This window comes from Colobus angolensis, unplaced genomic scaffold (assembly GCF_000951035.1).
Source record: "Colobus angolensis palliatus isolate OR3802 unplaced genomic scaffold, Cang.pa_1.0 Scaffold189, whole genome shotgun sequence".
NCBI lineage: Eukaryota > Metazoa > Chordata > Mammalia > Primates > Cercopithecidae > Colobus > Colobus angolensis.
This window is the reverse complement of record NW_012115032.1, coordinates 1126687-1138894: the sequence shown is the minus strand read 5'-3', so window position 1 is coordinate 1138894 and position 12208 is coordinate 1126687. Positions and strand designations below refer to the sequence as shown.

The 12208-nt window shown below is 37.2% G+C and overlaps 1 protein-coding gene across 1 annotated transcript in view; it reads right to left on the bottom strand.

The window, feature by feature from the left end:
* Nucleotides 1–12208, bottom strand: part of CENPC (centromere protein C) — a 68670-nt gene that overhangs the window by 29637 nt on the left and 26825 nt on the right. Inside the window, exons 9-12 of the mRNA XM_011940289.1 lie at nucleotides 11321–11488; nucleotides 7261–7552; nucleotides 5247–5393; nucleotides 3346–3431 (exon numbers count right to left, since the gene is read on the bottom strand). Coding sequence (XP_011795679.1) covers nucleotides 3346–3431; nucleotides 5247–5393; nucleotides 7261–7552; nucleotides 11321–11488 — 693 coding nt within the window. The remainder of the gene's footprint in view (nucleotides 1–3345; nucleotides 3432–5246; nucleotides 5394–7260; nucleotides 7553–11320; nucleotides 11489–12208) is intronic.

The window sequence follows — 12208 nt, the reverse complement described above, 5'->3', positions numbered from 1 at the left end:
TGTGAGAATGTCTACCAACTTTACAAAGAAGTAACAAGTATATTTGTTGACAATAAGTGTATATATATTAAACATTTTATTAAAGGAAAAAGTACTGACACAGCAAGTCAAAAACAACAATTCAATCATGTGCTGTTTCTTAGCCACTTTTAAAATTCTCTAGTAAGTTAAATAAAAAGATAATAAACAAAGAAACAACAACCAACCAAAAGAAAGAGGAAGTCACAATAGTAATATTAGACAAAACAAACTACAAAGTAAAAAGCATTTAACACAACGAAGCAGGTAAATTTGACCAAAGCAGGTACACTCCATATGAAGGCTTATGTGATAAGTAACAGCACTGAAATGTACATAACAAAGACTACAGAAAATACAAGGAGAAAGTCAGTTGTAGTGGGAACACCTTACTTCAATTCTAGCAGTCCTTAATAGACCTCAAATCAAAAGAATACAAAGGTTCAGAATAATATCAAGCTTAGTATGTCCAAATCTAACACATGTTCTTTTCCCCCAAATCTGCTTCTTCCCCAATAGTCCCCAGATCAGGTAGTAGTATTGCCATTCTTCCAGGTGCTCAGGCCAAAAACCTTCAAGTTCTCTCTAACACCTCTCTTTCTCTTATACACCACATCTCGTCCATCAGAAAATCCTGTTGACTTTACCTTCAAAAACACCTAAAAATCCTCTTCCACCTTCTACTGCTACCACACTGGTCTAAGCCAACACCTCTCACTAGGATTATTTCAACATCTCTCTAACTAGTCTCCTTGCTTCTAACCTTCCTGTCCCTTCAACCCCAATGGTCAACTCCTAACACAGTACCTGCAGTGATTCTGTTAATACAGGTCAAGTCATGTCTCTCTTCTACTCAAAACCCTCTAATGGCTTCCCATTTCTCTTGGTAAAATTTTGCGTTTAACATCCTATGTGATCTTTCACTCTGTTGCCTCTGTGACATCACGTTTCCCACTATCCGTTTGCTCTCTTCCTCTGTTCTAACCCCCTGGCCTTCTTGGTGTTCCTCAATCAAGATGGACTCTTTACCACATTGGAACCTTTGCCCTTCATCTTCCCTCTACCTGGTACACTATTTACCAAGAGAGCTGCATGGTTTGCTGTCTCATCTCTTTACATCTTTGCTCAAATGATCACTTCCTTAGTGAGGACTTTTCTGCCCACCTACCTAAAAATGTAAACTTAATTTCCCACCCTAAAAGCCCTGCTCTATTTCTCTACTCTCAACACCCAAGAAATCATAAACTTTGTTATCTTTTTATATTGTCTGCCACCCTGCTCTTGCAGAAATTAAGCTGCAGGAGGGCAGAAAATTTTGTCAGTTTTGTTCACTGACACATCCCTACCCTTAAAATAATATACAGTAAATATTCCATAATTTTTTTTTTTTTTTGAGACAGAGTCTTGCTCTGTCGCCCAGGCTAGAGTGCAGTGGCAGGATCACAGCTCACTGCAAGCTCCGCCTCCCGGGTTCACGCCATTCTCCTGCCTCAGCCTCCCGAGTAGCTGGGACTACAGGCGCCCGCCACCTCGCCCGGCTAATTTTTTGCATTTTTTAAGTAGAGATGGGGTTTCACCGTGTTAGCCAGGATGGTCTCGATCTCCTGACCTCGTGATCCTCCTGTCTGGCCTCCCAAAGTGCTGGGATTACAGGCTTGAGCCATCGCGCCCGGCATCCATAATTTTTCATATTTAAGAATTCCATAAATATTCAAAGTATATTCAAAAAAATATATCCACTTATGCTATGAATGAAATAACTGGACATATATCTTTAAATCCACATCTGTATACAAATTATTCTTTTTTTCAAGCACCAATGGAAAAATTATAAAAACTAAGCATCCACTAGAACACACAGAAAAACACTTAATGAATTCAAACAATAAATAATATGGGCCACAGAAAAACACTTAATGAATTCAAACAATAAATAATATGGGCCAAGTTTTCCAGAACAGTAAAATGAAACTAGAAAATAATAAAAGAACAAAATAAAACACAACTTCTTAGAATAACAGTAAAAACTGGCTATTTAACATACACTTGATATTAAACTAAGCAAAGAACACGTATTCATCTTTGTATCAGCTTATGGGATTGGAGCTGATATCATTTTACAGATAAGGAAACTGAAGTTTAAGAACACTGAAATTTCTTACTCAAGATAATATAGTGATGCTTCCTGATCAGTGGTGAATGAGGGAAAAAAAAGAAAAAGATAACGTAGCAAGTAAGTAGTAGAGCTACAATCAATCCCAGGTCCATGACCCTGGAGACCAAGCTCTTAACTAACATACTCTTAAATAATTCCTGGGTCAAAGAAAAATCGCTACAATTCAGAGTACACCACAATAACACTACATAGCAAAACCTATAAAATTAAGCCAAAACTATACTGAGGGAAATTCAATGCTGCTTCTTTACCAAAGAAAAAGCAGAAAAACACAGCATTCAAGTTAAAAGAGAAAATATGATAAATCTAATGACGGGGGAAAAATTAAAAAGTTAAAAGAATAGTGATTATAAAAAAAAGTATAACAGATTACAATCAAGCACACATTTTTAGGAGCATGAAAAAAATTATAAAATTCGCTATTAAGAGGCATTTTTAAACTTCAGTACGAAATTTTTCAAGTACTGAAGGCTGGGCATGGGGGCTCACGCCTGTAATCCCAGCACTTTGGGAGGCTGAGGCAGGTAAATCACAAGGTCAGGAGTTCAAGACCAGCCTGGCAAGACGGTGAAACCCCATCTCTACCAAAAATACAAAAAAATTAGCCAGGCATAGTGGCACGTGCCTGTAATACAAGCTACTTGGGAGGCTAAGGCAGGAGAATTGCTTGAACCCAGGAGGTAGAGGATGCAGTGAGCTGAGATTGCACCACTGCACTCCAGCCTGGGCGACACAGCAATACTCTCTCTCAAACAAAACAAAAACAAAAACAAAAAAGGAAAACTTTCAAGTATTAAAAATAGAGAAAATAGTATAATGGACCCAATATACCCATCACCCAGCTACAGTAATCATCAACAGATGACTAATCTGCTTCATGTATACACTTATCAGCTTAACAATTTTAAATACTGGAGTAGACACCTTAAGTGCCAATATTTCATTATGTTCTACTTAAAAAACTGTCACTCACTTTCTTTCTCTCTCACTTAGGTACAGCGTCTTAGTAATCTCTAACTAAGGGTCTTAAGAGGTAGGTACTCAATATACATTCGCCATCAGTGACAATGGAAACAAAACATAGCACTCCTTACTCCATATTCATAATGCCATAAAAATCAAGACAGAAAAAAAAAAAAAAAATAGTTTACCTGAACTTCCATGAACTTCCTCCTCATCCACATCATTACTATTCTTTCCAGACATCAAATAATTATTACTGAGCCTGGAAGGTCCACTTAAGAAAAAAAGTAAACCATAAAATTAATGCTTTTATAATGCATATATCTAATGTATTTGCCTTAATGATCATTTTTCTCCTAAAACTGCCATAAGTCTTATAAAACCAATAGTGATGTTATAAGTCATCAAGAATATATAGTCATCCCTAAGTATTTGTGGGGGATTGGTTCCAGGATCCACTGTGGAAACCAAACTCTAAGGATGCTCAAGTCCCTTATATACAATGGTGCAGTATTTGCATATTACTTTCACATATCCTACTGTATATTACAAATCATATCTAGGTTACTTATAATACCTAATACAATGTAAATAGTTGTTATACTGTATTTTTATTTGTATTATTTTTAATGTCATATTGTCACTTTTCATTGTTTTATATTTTATTTTCTGAATATTTTCAGTCCATGAGGGTTGAATCAGTGGATGCAGAACCCACAGTTATGGAAGGCTGACTGTACTTGCAGCATTAAACAAAGACTACAATTTCATCCCATAACTGATGGCTGAGCATCATAAGTATGAATTTATGACTTATAGATCAGAGTTATGGACTTAGTAAATTCAAATGATAACATCCTGTGGTGAAAATCAAATTATAAAAAAAAAGAAAGAAATCATCATATCTTAATTAAACGAACAAACAAACAAACAAAAAATAAATACAGCCAAAAACCAATGGAATTTAAAATATGGTCCAGAAATTGTCACAGATGATTCAGCCTCTCCCAGTCCTAGATCTCTTTCTACCTATTATGAACCCAGGATAAGCCTAGTCATAACCTCACAAATAGTAAAGAAATCTTAGCCATCCCTTAAAAGTCTGAGAATTTGCTAAAATTTACCTTTTACTAATTTTTTAAAAGGTTATATGACATCAGATTTAATTAAGAGTAGGTAATTCAATTTGATCACTAAATGTGGTCATTTTAACATTATATGTCCAAATTCTTTAATACACCACCTTTCAAGAGGTGGAGCCTAATTCCACCTCTCCCTGAATATAGTGTGGCCTTAATAAGTTGTTTCTAATGAATAGAATGAAGTAGAAGTGACAGTGTACAAGTCATTAAAAGACACTATGATATCCATCAGAGTCACATCTTCTCTTGGAGCATGTGCTTTGTGGGAAGCCAGTTGCCATACTCAGCAGCTGAGAGGGCCACACGGTAAGAAACTAAGGTCTACTGGAAACAGCCAGAATGGAACTGGGGCCTCCAGCCAACAGCGATGTGAGACATTTTATAGGTGGATTCTCCAGTTCCAGACAAGACTTTTTTTTTTTTTTGAGATTGTTGAGACGGAGTCTAGCTCTGTCCCCCAGGCTGGAGTGCTGTGGCCGGATCTCAGCTCACTGCAAGCTCCGCCTCCCGGGTTCACGCCCTTCTCCTGCCTCAGCCTCCCGAGTAGCTGGGACTACAGGTGCCGCCACGTCGCCCGGCTAGTTTTTTGTAGTTTTTAGTAGAGACGGGGTTTCACCGTGTTAGCCAGGATGGTCTCGATCTCCTGACCTCGTGATCCGCCCGTCTCGGCCTCCCAAAGTGCTGGGATTACAGGCTTGAGCCACCGCGCCCGGCCCAGACAAGACTTTAAAGTGCTAAACCCAGAAAGATATCTTGACTGCTACCTCCTGAGAATATCCGAGCTAGAACTAGCTAGCTAAGCCTCCCAGATTGCTGACCCATAGAAACTATGAAACAATAAGTGTTTTTAAGCCTTTAACAAAATTAAAATAAAGTTTTTGGGTAATCTGTTATACAGCAATGGGTAACTAATATATGTAACTATTATCCTTACAATACATGCATACCTTTCCTCTAAAACTAAAGTCTTACGCTCTCCAGTATCCAAGCTTGATTCTGTTGGTGTGTTATATGTATATCCACTCGTCTGAGGCTTTAGGGGAACATGCTGTGCAGTCATAACATTATCTTCATTGTTTGAGCTTCTTGTAGATCTATAAAAATGATAAATGTATGAGTGTTTATACTTCTTCAAAATAAAATTTTCTTCCAGAAACAATATACTGGTGGGTACAAAGACAATATAATATTGGCTATAACGATTATCAGATCACCCTGTTCAGGTTCTGACACTTGCAACTAGCTAAGGAAGGAAACTGGTTTCTAGGACCTACCAAGAGTCCTAATTTGAAAAATTCTGATGAGAGGAATGGAGAAGACTACCTGCCCAGGAAGGTGGTGAAAGGCACATGAGGAGATCCTATGTATAAGCGGCTTATGATATATATTACAGTTAATTTATGATGTTTTACTGGAGAATCCATAAACAACTAAAACTGTCTTCTTTGATATCCCTAGTCAGCCTACTGAGAGGCAATAGGGTCCTCAGAGGGACTCAGCTCATCTCTTTGGTAGTTAGTTTATTTGTATATGCAAACAAGATACACTATTCCTAGTGACTGTATATTTCCTCAGGTTCTAGTATCCTCCTGGGTCCTACCACTCGAGTCAAAAGAAATAAAAGTGATTACAAGAGAATACTATGAACAACTGTATGCCAACAAATTAGATAACCTAGATGAAATGGACAAACTCCTAGAAACACACAGATTATCAAAATTGATTCAAGAGAAACTAGTCTCAAAATACCATGAATCAGTAATCAAAAACAAAGTACCCATATAGAAAAGCTCAGGCACAGGTGGCTTCACTGCTGAATTTTACCAAACATCCAAAGAAGAATTAAGACAAATTATTTACAAACTGTTTCAAAAAATAGAGAGATAATACTTCCCAATTCATTGTATAAAGCCAGTATTACCCTGATACTAAAACTAAACAAAGACAACAGAAGGAAAGCAAGCTACAGATTGGAATCCCTCAACAAAATACTAGCAAATTCCAGCAACATAATAAAAAAAGAGAGAGAAAAGCAGACAATGGCCCGAAAAAGTGAAACAGAAGGTGTATGGGATTTCTTTATGCACTATAATGGCATACACTAATATATTTTAGGACACACTGCCATTTATTTCAGTACATCCTCAGCACCTTACTGCTTCTAACACAAAGTATGTATTATCTCAGTAGGTTTTTGTAACTAATAAGAATTCATTAAAAGCATCTAGCAAATATTTGGCACATAGTATGAACTCAAAAAAATGTTAACTATTATCATCCTAAGAAGAAAAGTATTAAGCTATATTCCTAACTATTGAAATCACACTAATCTCACTTAAAAGGAAACAATTTGAACTATACACCTAAAAAAGATAAAGATAGTACATTTTATATTATGTGTTTTTTGTCTGTTTGTTTTGTGAATCTCTACTTTGGGAACCCAAGGCAGGAGAATCACTTCACACCAAGAGTTCAAGCCTAGGCAACAAAGCAAGACCTCATCTCTATAACAAATTAAAAAATTAGCCAGGTGTGGTGGTCCACACCTGTAGTCCTAGCTACTCAGGAACCTATGGCTAGAGGATTACCTGACCCAGGTGTTTGAGGTTACAGTGGGCTGTGATCATGCCACTGTACTTCCAGCCTGGGCAACAGAGGAAGACTCTGTCTCTTAAAAAAAAAAAAAAGTTTAACTCTTGGACGACAATATCTTACTAAATTTAACAGTCATAATCTCAGGTGCTATGTACTATTCTCTATTTTAATATCAGGAAACAAGTGCAGAGTACTGCTTTGCCTGTGTGTCACTCAGCTAATGGTAGAGACTGGATTTAATACCGGGTATGTCAGAGTGCAGAGCTCTTCATGCTAGTTACTGCCTGTCTATAAATGATTAAATAGCACAAATTATTAAATGCTGAACAACAAAAGTAACTATATTGTACACATAACAGATATTACCTAGAACAATCAAGATTTTTCTTCTTAGCCAAGTCTTCCTCATCACTTTCCAGTGGCTCACTTGGCAAACAACTGGAAATTTCATCATGACCAACGGTACCTCCAGAACCTTTAGCATTTAAAAACTTCTGTACTCTTTGGTTGCCTTTAGTTGTTGTCTTCTGCCTTTTAAGTGGAATAGTTTTTTCTCCAATATTCTTAGATGACTGATTTGTTTTCTTAGCAGATTTTTGTCTACTGTTGCGAAGCACTGGTAATTCATTTCTTATTGAAGAATTGCTATAAACAGGACCTGAAGGATTCAGTGGTAACCTAAAGTTAGTATGTTTGTCCAGATGATTTGGCTCACTGAAACACCAACAGTATTTATATTTGCATATAAACACATACACATACACACACACACACATCTCATAGGCTAATTTCCAAATTAAATTCTTTAAATAATGTAGCTCTTCAGTTTATAGACACATGAAACAGGTCCTTCAAATCTGTCACCGGCTTCAAGAAACACTCTCTGGCTCTGCCCACCGCCCTTTTGGCCATCCTTAATACTGGATATTCCCCAAGGTGACAGCTTCAGCTTTTTACTCCATATACCTTCTTTGAAGGACTTACCTACCCAGAGCTTTAATTACTATCTATATGCTGATACCTATAATATCCACCTACTGCTCTCCTCTAAAACTGCCTCTCTTGCTTTATTTTCTATCTTAATGAAAAATACAACTACCTATTCTATCCAGATATCTAAATCAGAAATTTGAATCATGCAAGACTACTACTCCTATCCACAATCATGCCCTAAATCCTATCAATTCTACTTTATTAATGCCTTTCAAATCTTTCAAGCTCTCCCTCTTGTCATTAGCAGAAGCCCTCATCATTTCGTATCTGGATTATATCAGTCTCTTTACTAATCTCCCCCATTCTAGTCTTGTTATTTTTCAATCCATTCTTTACACTGCTGCAAGAATCACCTTTGGAAAACAAAAACTGGATCATTACAACCCTGCTTAATTATTTTAGTTATTATGAATAGATTCAGGATAAAGTCCAAATACTTTCAACATCAATTCATATCTACATCTAGATTTGCTTATTTCATAAACCGCAACTCCCAAAACCCCCCTCCAAACAAACAAACCAAAAAAAGTCATCAGTCCTGAACTATCTATAGTTTCTCTAAAGCACTGGTTGCCAAAAGGCAGTCTCTAGACCAGCAAGATCAGCATTATCTGGGAATTTGAAATGCAAATTATCATGACTCACCTCAGACCCAGGGAATCAAAGACTTTTCAGAGTAGGGTCCAGTAACCTGTGTCTTAAGCCCCCAGACAATTCTAAAGCACACTAAATTTAAAAAAGAAAAGATCAAGCTCTCTGCTCCAGATTCTGCACAAGCTACTTCTACTTAAAACATTCCATAACTTCCACCTTACTCCTAACTCCTAATTAGCTAACTCCTAATTAGCTAACTCCTAATTCTTCCTTCAGGAAGCTTTCCCTAATTTCCAAGTCTTAGGTAGCTTGCTATCAACATACAACTGTTTACTTACCTCTACCCCGCTCCTCCAGCAGACTGATAATTCCTTGACCCCAAGTAATTGACTGGTATTTTATCTATGTATATTCCCAATGCCTAATGACAGGGGCAGGACTATGGTGAAACAAGAGTAGCCTCAGCTGTAAAATTCAAGAAGGTGCTCATTTTCAGGTCTGTGCAAGTACAGAGCCTGAACTAATACAATCCTGTGAGTGCCTTAAATTTTTCACCCTACTGTCTCATTGTCTTACCCTAGTCCTGGTCCTACTTTACCTCATTCCTGTCCCATGGCAAGTACTCCATATACATACATTTCTTCATATATATGAAAGGGCAACAGTGTCACATATACTACAGGCAGGCTGGGGACAACTCAAGTTGTTCTTCTTAACTTCAGACTTCAATTTCTTCTCCCATCAGATGACAGTTTAGACTGTATGATATATAAGGATTCCTCCACTTTTTCAACTCCCAGCTTGATCAAAAATCCAACATCTATTTCAGGACTGTTAAATAAGTGTTTTTTGAGTTTCAGAGATCTAGCACATTTATCCAAGTTCTGTAAGAACTTATTGTTGGCCGGGCGCGGTGGCTCAAGCCTGTAATCCCAGCACTTTGGGAGGCCGAGACGGGTGGATCACGAGGTCAGGAGATCGAGACCATCCTGGCTAACACGGTGAAACTCCTTCTCTACTAAAAAAAATACAAAAAACTAGCCGGGCGAGGTGGCGGGCGCCTGTAGTCCCAGCTACTTGGGAGGCTGAGGCAGGAGAATGGCCTAAACCTGGGAGGCGGAGACTGCAGTGAGCCGAGATTGCGCCACCGCACTCCAGCCTGGGCGACAGAGCGAGACTCTGTCTCAAAAAAAAAAAAAAAAAGAACTTATTTACCCATCTATTTATGTGCTCATCTGCCACAGTTGTGATGCACTAGTAATTTCTTTAGCATTTCAGGCATCCTGGGGCAGAAAAGTGAGTTCCTCAAAGCAGTAACACTATTATTTAACACTTCAGTACTAACATATGCCAAACCTACTATGCTAATAGCATTTAAACCTTATAAAAACTCAATGAGGTAATCATGTTACAGAATGAGAAACTAAACAAAGTAATCTACTAAAAGTGGAAGAGTGATACTCTGAACACAGATCTGACTCCAAAATCCAAAGGCTGTAACAAAATAAATACTTGCTGCTATTAATCAAGAAACTCAATCATTTAATAATTCATAATGGGGGGTGGGGAGGGATAGCATTAGGAGATATACCTAATGTAAATGACGGGTTAATGGGTGCAGCACACCAACATGGCACATGTATACATATGTAACAAACCTGCACGTTGTGCACATGTACCCTAGAACTTAAAGTATAATTAAAAAAAATAAAATAATAATAACTCATAGAAATAAGGCCTCACAGATACAATGCCATAGTTGTACTAATCTTTCACTTATTAATCTAAATGCCCAACAGTCAATAGTATTTGTGTATGAGAATGCCACCTTATGATCCACCAATCTTTTCAGGATCACTTCCTTTAAAAAAGTGACAATTCTTCCAAAACAATAAATGTTTCATATTGTAAAGAAAAAAGTTAGCAAAGCAGCTCTGAGTATACTACTTTTAAAAGGGCCTGCTTTCAAAGTTAGCCCTGTAAACTTAAATTTCAGGAGTGTTCCTGTCATTTACTAATTGGCAAATGTGGTGTTGTGGGCTGAAACCGCTTATACAAAAAATATGATTTAGGCAAATATTGCCTTCCTTCAGGGAGTCTGGAATTGTATGTAGTACTTGCTAGGTAGAGAGTACCTATGTGACCACCCCCAGTAAAGATCTTGGGCACTAAGTCTCTAGTGAGCTTCCCTGATAGACATTTTGCCTATTTGTCACAACTCATTGCTAGAGGAATTAAGCAACTCCTGTGGGAATCCACTGGGAAAGGACTCTTCAAGCTTCTGCTGATTTCCTCCAGACTTGGCCCATGCACTTTTTTTCTACTGAATTTGCACGGCATCCTTTCACTATAATGAATCACAGCCATGAGTACAACTATATGCCCAATTATCCTAGCAAATTACCAAATCTGAGGGTAGTCTTGGGAACCACCAACACAAGTAATTTACTTTTTTATGTGTAATAAACTATAATCTTTTAGATTATAAACTCCTTGGTGGCAGAACCTCATATGATCAATCTTTGTATCCCTCACAGCCAAGACATTAAAATAGCTGGATTATTTATATTGCCTTTCCCAACTAGAACATAAGCTCCATGAGAGCAGAGATTTTTGGTTTGGGGTTTTGTTTTCCCACAGCTATTATCCCTCTACCTAAAATACTGTATATATTAAAGTTTTAAGGAATATCTTTACAATTGACTTAATATTCCTTTTCATGACCTAATTTAACTTGGTCCTCATGATAGTCTCTCTATAGAAATATAAAATCAAACATAATGTCCCTTACAGAATGATTTTATCTATGAACGAACATAATTTAAATACAAATACTTACTCTCCTCTGATCTTACCACCCACCAATCAGACGGACGCCTGGAAATTCTTCGACTTCTCGTGACAGTTGAAATCACTTCTTCAGGCACAAGTTTGTTCTTGGACTCACTGGAAAAGTGCTTCTTTTTAGCTTCTCCCTTATCTTTTCTAGCGCTACTTTTCTTGCTTCCTAAAATAAAGAAAGCCATAAAGCCAATTCACAATCTACTAAAAGAGTTTTCAGAAAACCACAAGATTATAAAAAAAAACACCCTCAATGATAGGAACTTCTTAAATTTATCCTGTGGCCTTCTTTTCATCTCTATTTTTAAAAGTCACATGTTCTCTTTCTGCCAATTATAAATGCTGCTGAAGTAAGCACTAACGTCCTATTAAAATGCAAATTTTCCACACTGCTTGATAACTCTTATATACTTCTCACCCAAAAAAATAAGTATCTTCTGAAACTGAAAAAAAAAAAAAAAATACAGTTCCTTTCTACAACGTCCCAAGTAAAAGTAGGCAATTACTGCTTTCCTGTTTTGAAATGATTTTTTTCAACCTAAGAAGAGGAGATTTAAAGGGTGATTAAATTATAGGAGATTTAAAGTGTGATTAAATTATAAACTCTGAAATAGAGGCATTATTTTGCATCATCCAGGCTGACACAATCTAATTATGTTTCCTTTAAAAGCTGTGGTCAGAGAGATGAAATGATGGAAGAAGAGGCAAGATAAATTCAAAACATGAGAAGGCTGGTATTGCTAGTTTTACAGATGGTGGAGGAGGACCATGAGTCAAGGAATACAGGTAGTTTCCAGAGGCTAGAAAAGGCAAAGAAACAGATTTTCTCCCAGAATCATTAGAAAGAAAGAAAACCCTACCAATACCTTGATTTTATCTCAGTGGG